This window comes from Macrobrachium nipponense, chromosome 34 (assembly GCF_015104395.2).
Source record: "Macrobrachium nipponense isolate FS-2020 chromosome 34, ASM1510439v2, whole genome shotgun sequence".
Classification (NCBI taxonomy): domain Eukaryota; kingdom Metazoa; phylum Arthropoda; class Malacostraca; order Decapoda; family Palaemonidae; genus Macrobrachium; species Macrobrachium nipponense.
In genome coordinates this window covers 8,341,864-8,355,895 of record NC_061095.1, presented here as the reverse complement: position 1 = coordinate 8,355,895, position 14,032 = coordinate 8,341,864, and the positions used below count along the sequence as shown (strand labels likewise).

Sequence of the window (14,032 nt, the reverse complement as noted above, 5' to 3'; positions counted from 1 at the left end):
CGCATAATAAAGGTACATTGTCTACCACACACATTCTCTCTCTCTCTCTCTCTCTCTCTCTCTCCTCTCCCAACTATAATAAAGTGGACTACCTCCACATACCATCGTGGCCACCGAGAGTAGAAGGCCTTTTCACCCGGGCATTTAAACCGTCCATTTAAATCCCTAATACGTTTCGTATGTAGGCTGACCTGGGCTAAGATAAGTAGTTCCCTCTGGGTTACTGGTCGAGTGAGGTCACGCTGCTTGGAGTCAAATTCTAAAGTGAAATTTAGGGAGATACATTCCAAGTGCTGGTGCATTTTTAAGTGGCTCTATGATAGTTTATGTGGACGAACAATTATGAATTTGAAAAATAAGATTTAAAGAAGAAAAGGCTGATAGAAGTTTTTGTGCTACAATACCACACGTGCTTGCTCCTGGAAGAAGATGCCTTACTATGCTGCGTACCTACCAAATGTAAGGGTAATTACAACAACGGACCAAAAGTTAATATCTAATGTGTCTGAAAATGAACAAGTTAAAGAGAAATGGCTAAGAAACGTCAAGAGAGAAAATTTTCGTCCTACGGAGAATCATCGGGTATGCATTTTCTTATTTTCTTCCCGATGATATTGTAGGGAAACGGGAAACTTCTATTGTGGATGAAAAAACTGGGAGAAAAAAAAATAACTGCAAAAATTAAAGCATCCATATATTAAAGAAATGCTGTTCCCACAGTGTTTCCAACTATCCTCAATATTTGAACCTTACTGAACATCGAAGAGAGTCACCCCGATTCTAAAGACAAAGAATAGAAGAAACCGCAGTCAAGTAGCAATTGAAAGTAGTATATCAGATGCAAAGGCATACGAAAACGCAAATTGGATTTAGGGATTTGCAAGAACTTTCCGAGGAAACTTAAGCTGGATAAGTACTGGGACATAATTCTTCAAAGAACCTTATCTCTTGATCAGACACTATCGCTTTCTTCCTTCTCCCAATATGATTTTGTCTGTACTAATACATCCTGATAAATCTGTCCAGGCGTATATCGATATGTGCTCGTACGTGAGTTGCATGACTATATCATTCCTTCTCATGTGCAAGATTCAAATACCATCGAAGTCATGTTACAAGAAATTAGAAAGTATGGCAGACAATATAGCTCTTTCATAAACCCAGTTGCTATTATTCAATTAATTTTTAACTTTTTCTAATCACCATAATAGACCACCACCATTTAAGCATTCAATGACTTTGAAATTTCTATCTTTGAGCAACTAAACTTGATGACTATATCAAAACAGCATTCAGTTTATTCCACAGATCTTTTGGTTTCTTCTTCAATCTTTCTCTTTGCTTATGTAAGCATACATTTCACCCTCGAGCCTTTACAGATTCCAGATTTCTTTAGGGATAGAATAATGGTTTAATTTTAACCCAGCATGTCAATGATCAGGAAAGGCGGGTGTTTTATATCCTAAGCAAAAGCTTAGTCCAAAGAAAACAGAGCAGTTATGATGATCATTTTCCTTTCTTTCTAATATCAGGCAAAAATCCAAAATCATCACAACCCCCACAGACCGAAACCCCACAGACAAAACAGTAACATTAATGATTGACGAGTATACATTTTAAAGCTTTTTTTTTTTTTTTTTTATTATTTAATAAGGGTGGAGTGCTGTAAATAGGTTCATCTGCATTTTTAAACAGCAAATGAATCAATCAAAAACCACCTTGCCGTATAATGCCTTTTTTTTTTGTTTTTTCATGGATAGGTGCTGTTTCTATCGAAATTTCTAGATGTGGTAACATATTATTCCGGTAAAAACTATAAAAAGTCAGAAACGCTATTCCAAGTTTCTAAAAAAAACAAGTAATACTAGGGGTTTGGAAAAAATTGGGATTTGAAAAGAGTTAATCAGTGTCATTACTTGATAATAAATAGGATAACAATGGAAAAAGCGATCGATGGTAGGATGGGGGTCGCAATTTTGCAAACCCCACCAAAGGCTTGTCAATTTGCCGCTACCCCCATCCCAGTAGCTGCAAAAGAAATCGCAGAACCTTTGGCGTTTTTGTTTTTCTTTGTTTGATAGTTGTTCGCCACATGCTGAAGTGTATCATAAATAAACTGGGTTGTGTCTCAAACAGATAAACAATTCCAAACAATGGTATTTTCCCAAAATTTTTCCATTCAGGTGAAATTTGTAGGCGAAACCAAATGTTATGCCTTTGCTCCCATGGAAATCATTAGATTTAACAATAATAAGAGCATTGCCCAGGCCATCGACATTTGAAAAACAAAACGTGAAGTTTTAGTTTCCTCCTTTTTAAAAATTTTTAATGAATATTTATTATTCAAGGGCAATGCGAATATTAGTAAAAGAAGAAAAAATTTATGCCTAATTTACAATGATACAGCAAATTCCTATGGCGATATTTTATTTTGGATTTGGTGGTCAATAGGTTAATGTAAGAGAATCAATGTATGTTATGTATGTATGTAATAAGAATTTATGTAAGAAATAGGTATGTATGTATGTAGAATGCCATAAAAACTTCTTCAGGTAATTAGAGTTTTTCCTCACAGAATTACAATGTCGCCAGCCCGTCCCGCCAGTGTTTTGATAGCCCAGGGCAGCCCTACTTAGATAACGACGCTGGCCAAGAGGGTGAAAAGGCCTTGTAAACTCCTCTCGGTTGGCCAAACCGAATTAACATCAGCAATAATATCCATTAAAAAAAATCGAAATATTCTTGCAGGGAGAAATCTCCAAAGGACATGACAATAAATATAATCACTCATTCGTCGGGACAAATACGAATTTAACACTTTTCACTTATTTATCACAGATTTATTGGGTGGTATTCCGAATGCAACACTTTTCACTTATTTATTATAGATTTATTAGGTTTTATATCTATGGTAAACTACTGCATGACAGCCAGACAATCTTGTTTACATGAAGGCGACAGAAATTAACCATTTATAATAGGGGACAACTTGGATCATTGTGGGCGACTAGTTTTCAAGACAATATTATGCTCCCCCTTGTTTATATATATATATTTTAATATATATATATATATAATTATTAATATATGTATATAATTAGATATATTATACTATATATATATATAATTATATATTAATACTATTATATATATAGTTATATATATCTTGAAAAAGTAGTGGGTTCGCTAATCTTGACATGATCCGATAAGTTCTCTAACAGCAACACAAATCACCTATTTTTCTTGTGTTTATGAATGCGTCTGAAAGACAAACTCCGTTTCTTGGCTGAGGTCTCCCTTTCTTAATTATTCGAAGTGCTAAAGTTTTGTAGTAAAGTCCGGGGAAGGTGTGATGGGAATCAATCTCCTAAGTTCAAGAAGATGCAAGGTTTTGTTGGGACATATCTATTCATCAGGCCCTTTTCATTTCAGTCCGCTCTAGCTGGCACCTATGATTTTTGTATACCATCTCTTCCTAACCAGTCCTGATTTGTCCCTATTTATTTCAGCACCAATATAGCATGATTCAGTTCTTCAAAGTTACCTGAAAGGTTTCATTCCAAGGTTCCTTTTATAAAAATGATTTTTATAAATAATTTCCATTACTTTAAGGAATAACGATCGTTATTCAATACTCCTAACTTTTGTTTTAAACGGCAAAACGCATACGCATATAACAATATGGAATATAATATGTAATTTGGTTATAAAGCCAAGCACTGAGTCTGTAACATTATGAAACACTAATATGTAGGTACATTTTACTTCTATTTAAATTTTTTCAGGATATCAAAGCCACGGACCAAATTTTCGCTGGTAATCGAAAATAAAAATGAAACTAAAATATTAATGTGCCCTGTCATACACCCGACCTCCTTCAGCTACTGACATGAAGACGTTCCTTTCAAAACAATAACTTACACAATTTGTAATTTCAATATTAATTATATGGACCTGTCACAGCCATAATAACAATTACAGTAACAATAACCAATCTACAGCATTAGAATGCACTCAATGTTTCCAAAAGTGCAAAGCTGAAATTTCATCATTTTAAATTACTAACGACATAATAACCAATATACGGCATTAGAATGAAACCCGTGTGTTCCAAAAGTGCAAAGCTGAAATTTCAGCATTTTAAATTACCAACGACAGCGAGCGCTTTCAGCGCCGCAAATCTCCCAAAAGCTTGGTCTGCAGAGCGGGACCAGGACCACCCACTACAACAAATGAAGAGACGACGAGAAAGGAAGAAAACGCAGTCGACGGGTGACCTTCATCAACAGGTGGTAAAGGTGTAAAAGGGACGAGGAGGAGGGGGGGGAGTGGGAGGAGAGGAGAGGAAGTGAGAGGGGAGAAGAGGAAAGCGCGGGAAGGGAAAACGGAGAGAGAATACTGACGAGTAAAGAAATAAAGAAGAAAAAAAGTCCAATAAAGATGATCAGACTGAAGAGAATTTAAGCTTTACGGGAATAAAGCGATGCCTCGTGATGACAAATATAAAAGATCTCAGGTACGAAATTTGACGAGGGAGACCTTACCTTACCTCTAAACTGCCTTCCACAGGAACTACGGGCTTGCGATGACCAGCCACGCCTTCCACAACCGAACCCCCCCCCCTCCCCTCTCCCCAAATTCACCTTCCCCTCCTCTTCCGCCACCACTTCGAACTTTTCTTAATTACCCTGAAGACGACGATGGTTTCCATCATAGACTCCTTATTAAAATATAGTTGTATATATTTGTTTCTTTGTAAAGATACATATACACAGTTTTTTCTGCTTGATTGAAAGTTATGGTTCCGTGCGTATGAACACACTTATCATAAGTAATTTCCCTTTTGTTGGGTTGTTAGAAGTTATTCCCTTCAACCAAGGTAAAGTGTAATTCCGGTGCCCAGTGAGTTGTGTATGGCGTGTATATGTATGTAATAAATATATATTATATATTTATTATACTTATATATATCTATATATTATATTATATATTATATTCATATATAATCTACCTGAATCTAACCTTGGGTCACTATTACAATTGTATTATATGATGATAACATTATTATTAAGTATACAATATATAAATTATGATGAAATTTTTTTATATATATTATATATATATATAATAATATATATATATATGGAAATATGATTATAATCCGACTTTGAAAAAAAAAAACAAAAAGGCCGAAACCGTTCAGGACCTACACCCTGTCTATTATTTTTCACCTGATGTTTGATATATATATATATATATATATTATATATATTATATATATATAAATATATATATTATATACACACACATATACATATCTTACATTTATATATATATATATAATGTATATCATATATGCGTATATATACAAGTAATAGTGACCAGTAGATTATATATATATATATATATATATATATATATATATATATATAATATATATATATATATATATTATATTACATCTCTATACACGCCATACACAACTCACTGGCATCGGATTCACTTTACCTTGGGAATAACTTCTGACACCCAAAGGAAATTACTTATGATAAGTGTGTTCATACGCACGGAACCATAATTTTCAATCAAGCAGAAAAAAACTGTTCTTTGGTCCTGGAAACTCCCGCGGGACTTGAGGTGCTTGTTATTTCATAGTTTTTGGTAAAACTACATATTTCTTGATACAATGTAACTGGATATCTTGAGTACATACTTTAAAATCCTTTCAGTGTGTAAGCGTAAACATATGTTTGTTTACTGACGACATCCGGTCTCAAAAATTTTCAGAGGATGCAAAAACAAGCGTAATACTACTTGACCGTAAGGGTTATCTAAGCCCAGAATGTCTTTCTACGGTTTCATCTGTGCTTCTCCCTATTGCTGTCTCTTGTTGTTGTTGGAGAGAGAGAGAGAGAGAGAGAGAGAGAGAGAGAGAGAGAGAGAGAGAGAGAGAGCTAGCTTGGGCCTCATTTTATGTTCAAGATATTCATGAGCTATTCACGAATCCCTCGAGAATGTAAGGAATTCAAACAGGCAAGGAGAATACTACTTGTAAAGCTATATACTATATATATATATATAGATATACATATATATATATATATATATATATATATATATATATATATAATATTAATATTAACATGACTTTGGACTTTGGGACTTTTACAAATAAAGGCGACAATTTACTTCATTTCTACCCCAAAGCTAAGCCACGAATTCAGAGGACTGGGGTCGATCGCAGTTTACCAATTTATCTATTGAAGATGAGGCTGTTATTGCCGCTACGTATACCTAAATGGTCCATTTAATCTCCCTCCCCTGATGCTCGTCTACATGCCACCACTCGCTCTCCTCTCTCTCTCTCTGAGATAAAGGAGAGATTCCATCAGCAGAGGAGGATGGGGGGTGGGGGGTTTGAGGCAAGGAAATAGCGACAATACTGCACCCTATTCATTCGCAATCAATCAGGGGTTTCGCAACCCCTTGGTATTAGGAGACGGGTAAGGGAGGGAGGTGATCTCCACAGCGGAAAGACGTACGAGGAAGGGTAACCTACAGTTGATTGAATTAAAAGAAAGGGGGAATTAAACGTATGGGGAGAAAGTACTAAAAAGAGACGGCAGAGAGAGCAATTGGAAAAGGCACGCGGTTAATTGCTAGAAGGGAAACTTGATGGAGAGATAGAATGTTACTGAAAATACATGAAAAAGTAACTGCTTATCTACGTATACGTACATACGTTTGTATACATTTCTGTATACATACATCTGTTCCCTGTATATTAGCATATAACCCCGTATACAGGTTTAGCATAAACCAGTATAAACATTATAAGAATAAATCTTTGCATAAATACAACTGTCTACAACCACATGTACGAACATTATTTGAATAAACAGATGCATACATCAACGTTTAGAAACGGGACTTGTATAAAAACAGACATGCATACATATTAAGGTGGATTTGCATAAGCACTTACATAATTCATTTTAAATATTTACATAAGAAGACACCAATACAACACAAATACAACATATGTGCGAAGTAAAACACAAATACAACCTATAAAACCTATGTGCGATCAGCAAAACAAATACGAGAAGGAACAGAGATTCGCACAAACCACGAAAGGACAAACGAAATGGGTCGTAGTACTAGAAGAAAGACGGGGGAGGGAGGAGAGCGGGAGGAGAGGGAGGAGGGCGTGGAACAACAGGCCAGTGCCACTCTCCTTGTCCCGATAACGGGTCTGATAAGATACGGCGTCCCCGGGAGGGAAACGCCTACGAGACAGCAATAACACCGGCCCATATATCTCACCTGTCCCTCTCGAACCCTCCCAGCCACTGTCCCGAAAGATGTCAAGCCCTAGTTTTAATTACCGGGAGCCGGCCGTCGTCGATCTTTCCCGACTTGAAATACAACTACAACAACAACAACAACATTCACTATTGGGTTCTCTGCATTTACAAGACACGGGGATCACTGCGGTTATTGTTGTATCTATCTATGTAATCTATATTGTATTCTATCTATCAATCTATCTATCTATTCTATCTACACACACACATATATAATACATATATATATATACATACTATATATATATATATATATATATATATATATATATATATATATAATATATATATATATATTGTGTGTGTGTAACTGTAATAGCCACAATGCCCTCTTAACTTCTCGATTTACAGTTACATATTTAACTGGTAAAAAAGTGATCATAGATTCTATTATATATACTAAATACTACACACACACACACACACACACACACACACATATATATAATATATATATAATATACACAGCCTGCATATTATTTTTTAATTTGTCTTTGCATGGATAAAATATTAGTATCGGAACAGCCATTTACAATTGGCACTGTTATTTTCCAGCAGCGTGGAAACATCATTCATATATATATATTAAACATCGGAAATATCTTAAAATCTTTCATCTGAAATGGAAAGGTCGCACAATAATAAGTTGGGTACGTCGAAATAATGATGCCCTAGGAGGTAATTACCCGTGGGCTAAAGAAATTTGGTTTAGGTGTAAACACAAGGACTTCCAAATATATAAAAATATGAATTTGTGAAGATTATGGGCCTTAAGCACGCGAGGCAAAACGGGTAAAGGATATACATACATACACACACACTTTTATATATATAGATAATATTATTATATATATATATATATATATCTATATATATATATAATTCACTTCACCGATGCATCTGGAGTAAGCAAACATGTTACTATAGCCCTATTGCTGACCAACAAACACCATGTACAATCAGCAATGCCCCAACGACAGATGAATAAAAAAGAATCACCCTATGGGTACATCCTAACCCCATTCTCGTCACCCACCGCCATCCATTAGAGCAGCATAGTGTTCATAACTATAACATCTGGGTCACAACACTTCAAGACAAGTCCGTTCGAAAGGTGAAAGGACAAAAAGAGACGTAGATACTGACAGCAGATGCAAGGTACTACGGGGAGAGAGAGAAGAGAGAGAGAGAGAGAGAGAGAGAGAGAGAGAGAGAGCTAGCTGCGCACCTCACTACATACACATACACTACCAGACACCTGAAGCCCACAAGGCACGGCATACTAAACCCTTAACCAAAGTCTACTGGCTGTTCATATGTGTCTGCTTAACGTAGTACTTTTTTCAATCCCTTTTCCTCTTACACAAGAAAGAAGGAGAGAGAGAGAGAGAGAGAGAGAGAGGAGAGAGAGAGAGAGAGAATCCAACATGCAATTTTTTTAGTTTCAACAACAATAAGAATACGAATAAGCCTTGTATCAGTAATCTCAGTAGCTAATACAAACGATGACACTCTCTCTCTCCCTCTCCCTCTCAAACGTTTCAACAATCCGTAAAATTGTACGAAACAGATAAGGTGTTAAAAATACGTAGCCTTTCTCCCCAAATTCACTGGCTATATACCATTATGTGCAACAAAGTAAAACAAAGTGAAGTGCCTCGACCTAGACCCTTGAAATCTCCTCCGCCATGAGCCACTGAACCCCTGATATGGAAGGGCTCCGCCCTGTCTTTAAGCCAGCCCCCACACCCTTCGGTTTAGGGTCCTTGCCCCTGGAAGCCCTTATGACCCTGAGGTGACCCTAAGAACAAAGACCTCTGAAACCACTAATACAGGTCCGGCAGTCAATTCCCGACAGTTTGGTCTCTCTCTCTCTCTCTCTCTCTCTCTCTCTCTCTCTCTCGTGTTTCTTCTCAAATAACCGTGATATTTAGGCCAGTGTTTCAAATGCCAACACTAGTCTTACCGAGTGACAGGTGCTTGGGTTGCTAAATGCTGACACACAATCAGCATAAACAGATGGAACTTAATCATGCATTGTCAACCCTTGCCACCTGACACGGTTAACCCACTTGTCTGCGACTAATGCGATATCAACAAAGTTCAAATGTATTCTACGTACTATAAAGCAGCGCCTGCCACGGGTCACCATTCGCCTCCTACGAGTGCTTAGGAAGTGCATGTGCTCCTGCCAGGGCCCTCGCGTACTAAGGACGGTTCTAATAAGACGTAAAAGTACAATAAACCCCGTCATTGTCACCAGCGTGTAACCCAACCCGCTCGCTCTCCACCTAGAGGGCGTGGTGCTCGGACTTAACAAGCGCTTAATTTCGCTTCACACGGATTTTTGCGTCCGAGCTTCAAAACAAGTGCGGGTCGTTTTCAACAGAATGCGATCTTCAACAGGCCAGTGGTTCATCGAGGGCAAGTTTCGTTTACGAGTAGATATCATAATGCGAGTTCTGTTTTTTTTTGTTTCTTTGGCAGAAAAATCTTACGCTCTGTGGATGAACAGGACAAAAACAAGCCAGCTGGGTGTGGTGCAGTAACCGTATGAACGTACGCTCAGCGGCCTAACGTCTCCTCAAACAAATGTCGAGTGTTGACGCCGAAGCCTACGTTCTCATGGATTCAACAATAAACCTACTGAAGTAAAGGATGATAAGCGATGACTATAACACGGAGAAGCACAAAACTCCTTCTCGAGTGCGATACGCTAAAGTATATGACCGTCAAGTTCGGTTATCGGTGTGCGGGATGCGGGCCACGCCTGGCTGGTGAATCACAACCCCAACTTCCTCCCCCCCCCTTCCCTCCCTCCCTCCCTCCCCTGGCCAACCTCCCGATCGTCCATCCCTTCCCCACTACCCTTATAACACACCTTACCTCTCTCTCTCTCTTTACTGCTCATAACACCACATCCACTTCATCACCACACAAACTAATAAACCTTCCCAACGCAATCTATAAAAAGAGTTCTGTCAACAAGAGATTAATTTGTCTGGATACGTTTTTAAGGCAAACTGGAGAAAGAGGGGATGGCTGGGAGAGGGCGTTTTCGAGAGAGAGAACATTCCATTTGTATTATTATGATTTACCGGATTAACGCTGCTACTCTTGAGCGAAATTGTTCGTTCGGATATTATATACACAAACTGAAAGGAAATGTATTCTTTTAAATATATATCATTTAAATGAGACGCTATGGAAAAGTAAATGCATCAAATAAAGGCAGTCTATCGAACTACACCGTATCCATAAAAGTTCTCCACTCCCATGTCTTCCGTAACCAGTTCACCCACTTTTCAGAGATCTGTCTGTCCGTCCGTCACAGCCTACCTGCCTGCCTGCCTGACTCCCCCAGCCCTCCCCCCTACTCTCTCTCTCTCTCTCTCTCCATCACTCTCTCTCTCTCTCTCTCTCTCTCTCTCTCTGAGAGAGAGAGAGAGAGATATCTTCCGTGTTGCTTTCTAACTTTATCGTGTTACTACTTCCTTTCTTGTTAGTTCTCTGTTTTCTTTTATGGCGTCTCATTATTCAAGTTCATATTAACTCTCTCTCTCCAATTCACTTCCCTCGCTCATTATGCATCTGCCTGCAAACGCGAAAGTAATGTCTGTAACGGATAAATAAAAACTTGACATCAGAACGAAATGTCAGACTGAAGTGGTGTCAAACAAACTAAAAAAAAATAACAATTATCAATTGTTACCATTAAATATGTAAAGTAATACATATATGAAGTCATAAAATAATTCAGCGAAAGATGAACCGATGTACGTGTTACTGTTGCTAACTGGAGAGATGACAGATATCCACGCTAAACCCGTATTACACATTCAACGCTTAAAGAAAAAAAAAAAAATGACCTCCCGTGCGATTACGGAGCAAATCACAAGCTGTCGAAGATGACATTTTAAAAAGGACAAGATTAATTTGACATATCAATTGCCAATATCATAAACGGACAAAGTTCATGATGTTTCATCAACAGTTCATATTACTGACGAACAAAGCCTGTCAAGTCCTGAGATTTGGCATAGGATCGAACTCGAATCCTCCAACTGAGTCCATGAATGACTTGGGATTTCGAATGGACAGATATTCTTACCGATGAAACAACAACTGATTAGCAAGTGCACTGAACTAATCATAATGTCTTAAAGTGTTTTCAGATGCTTTTACTCAATACGGCACTGAAGAGAAACAGGTGCCTCAGTGGCGTGGTTGGTATGGTGTTTGCGTCCCACCTAGGTGGTAGCGAGTTCGATTCTCGGCCATTCCATTGAGGAGTGAGAGGTGTGTATTTCTGGTGATAGAAGTTCACTCTCGACGTGGTTCGGAAGTCACGTAAACCCGTTGGTCCCGTTGCTGAATAACCACTGGTTCCATGCAACGTAAAAACACCATACAAACAAACAAACTGAAGAGGAACAGGGAAGAAGACAGGCCATTATCGTTTACATAAGAAAAGTTAAACAGATAAAGAGAGGATTTGTTTTAGAATACCAGATAAGAAAATGGTTCTCGGAGCGTTAAAGCAGGCTTCCCACATCCCGAAATAATCTGATTATTTTCTTAAATATCTGAAGTTATGAGTTTTCAACTTAAGAACTTTCTCTCCGATTACATTTCGTTTCAGAAATTCCTTCCTCCATGACGACGCTTTCCCTTGTCCCCTGTCGCACCGGATTTCCAACGTACAGTGTCACATTAGAGAGGAATGTTTACACATTCCTCACCAACTTCATACTTCGGCTTATCAATCATTCCACTCCCCCCTATCAACGAGCATTCCACCGGGCCCCTTCTCCCTCATCCCAAACGCTTTGCAACTTTAATCAACCGGGAATTAATCAACTGCGTTCCGTTATTTAGAGGTGTTTTCAAGCAGCACTAACGTTTATTAAGGGAGATTTTTAAAACACTTTCAAAGGCGTAAATGCCGTCTTTAATGATGGGTACTTTGAAACATGCCGTAAGATATGCTTCTTACCAAGCAGATGAAACTTTGAGCCATTGAGTTGAGATTTTAAACTTATCCATTGCTTAACAGTTCATAATGTACAATAGAGTGATAGCAGAATGATGAACAGAAGGACACAGTCATATACTTTATAATAATGACTATATTAATGCCAAGAACAATAAAAATATAGAAGAGTAACACGTTTCCAAGCCGACCCTTAAAATTCGTGGGATACACAGTAGCACTTCAGTCAAAGGCTCCAAAGTCTCCCCAAAAATCGAAAGAGCCAATATTCCCCCTCGTCAAGGATCCTGATGAAGAAGCACATTTGCTTGCAAAGACAAACACTGGGAAAGAAACCCAAACCTCCCTTCGCCGACGCAGGAGGACCTGTAGCAGCCCCAAAAAGCAGACCCCAGTCAGTATACACTTGGCCAGTCATCTTTGTTTACATCTGAACAGGAAGACATGAGGTTGCACAGGCGTGGAGGACTGGCTCCTTCGCGGAGGACCCTTTCCAAACACCTCGAGATAAGCCCGGCTCGGGCGTCGTTTTATAGTGGCATATCTCCCGTCTCTGTTCGTTCAATTAGCGTTCCTCTTCGCGGTGTAGTACAAGGGAATTATAAGAAGGGGGTGTTTTTGCTTCATCCCAATGACAACCATTCACGGGGTCGGTTTGTTTTAGTATGTGTGTTTGTTTGTTTGTGTGGTGCTTTTACGTTGCATGGAACCAGTGGTTATTCAGCAACGGGACCAACGGCTTTACGTGACTTCCGAACCACGTCGAGAGTGAACTTTTATCACCAGAAATACACATCTCTCACTCCTCAATGGAATGGCCGAGAATCGAACCCGCGAACACCGAGGTGGGACGCTAATACCATACAAACCACGCCGCTGAGGCGCTTTTGTTTTAGCATGCTTTCCTTCTTCATTTGAATTTCAAGCAAAATAAGTTCTCTGGATAAACTGTAGGCATTTCTTTTAGAAGGAAGCCCGACGGCACAGTGTATTTAGTTTATTATATATATATATAGTAAATATATATATTATATATACTATATATATATGTGTGTGTGTGTGTATGTGTATATATATATATATATATATATATATTATATATATATATATACATACATACATACAATACATATTGCTCTCAATTACTCAACTTAACAGATTGGAACTACGAAGAATAAAATTACAGTCTTAAGAGCTATTCTCATCGTTTTCCTTAAAAAAGGGAGGGAAAAAATATGGACCTCATACAGTAGTAGGCCGTCGACAATTACACCATAACCGACAGACCCGGAAGAGAAAAACATATAAGTAACAATGGCGTCAGCTAGGAGAGGCTATACCGAAACTGACACACCCGCAAACAATTTCTCTCACGTGAACTCCGTCCCATAGAGCAAACAATGCCACGTTTCCAATGACACACTCGTCCAGAAATGTCAAAGCTAAGCCGCGTCCAGTTTCCCATGACACCGTCTTGCACGCATTATTGCAAGAGATCCGCGGAGCGAATCCAGCACAAAAGACCAGCTGAAATATCTCGTACTTCTTACTTACGCATTTCCTCGTTGCTCGGGCGATTAACGAAACCATGACAACGTGACCAACCTGGAAAGACACAGAGAGAGAGAGACTGTTAAGGCGGTTCGTAATTATGGTGAAGCGTCGATGATTG

General features: G+C 38.4%; 1 protein-coding gene across 4 annotated transcripts in view; it reads right to left on the bottom strand.

Moving 5' to 3' along the window:
- LOC135207875 (Krueppel-like factor 3) overlaps nucleotides 1-14,032 on the bottom strand; it is a 203,039-nt gene that overhangs the window by 77,790 nt on the left and 111,217 nt on the right. The window contains exon 1 of one of the 4 annotated variants that reach the window (XM_064239769.1): nucleotides 13,915-13,964. The exons of 2 other annotated variants lie outside the window; for them this stretch is intronic. In XM_064239769.1, coding sequence (XP_064095839.1) covers nucleotides 13,915-13,918 — 4 coding nt within the window. In that variant the 5' untranslated portion in view covers nucleotides 13,919-13,964. Of the gene's footprint in view, nucleotides 1-9,489; nucleotides 9,572-13,914; nucleotides 13,965-14,032 lie in introns of those variants that run through there. One more of the 4 variants, XM_064239771.1, reaches the window with a different exon arrangement.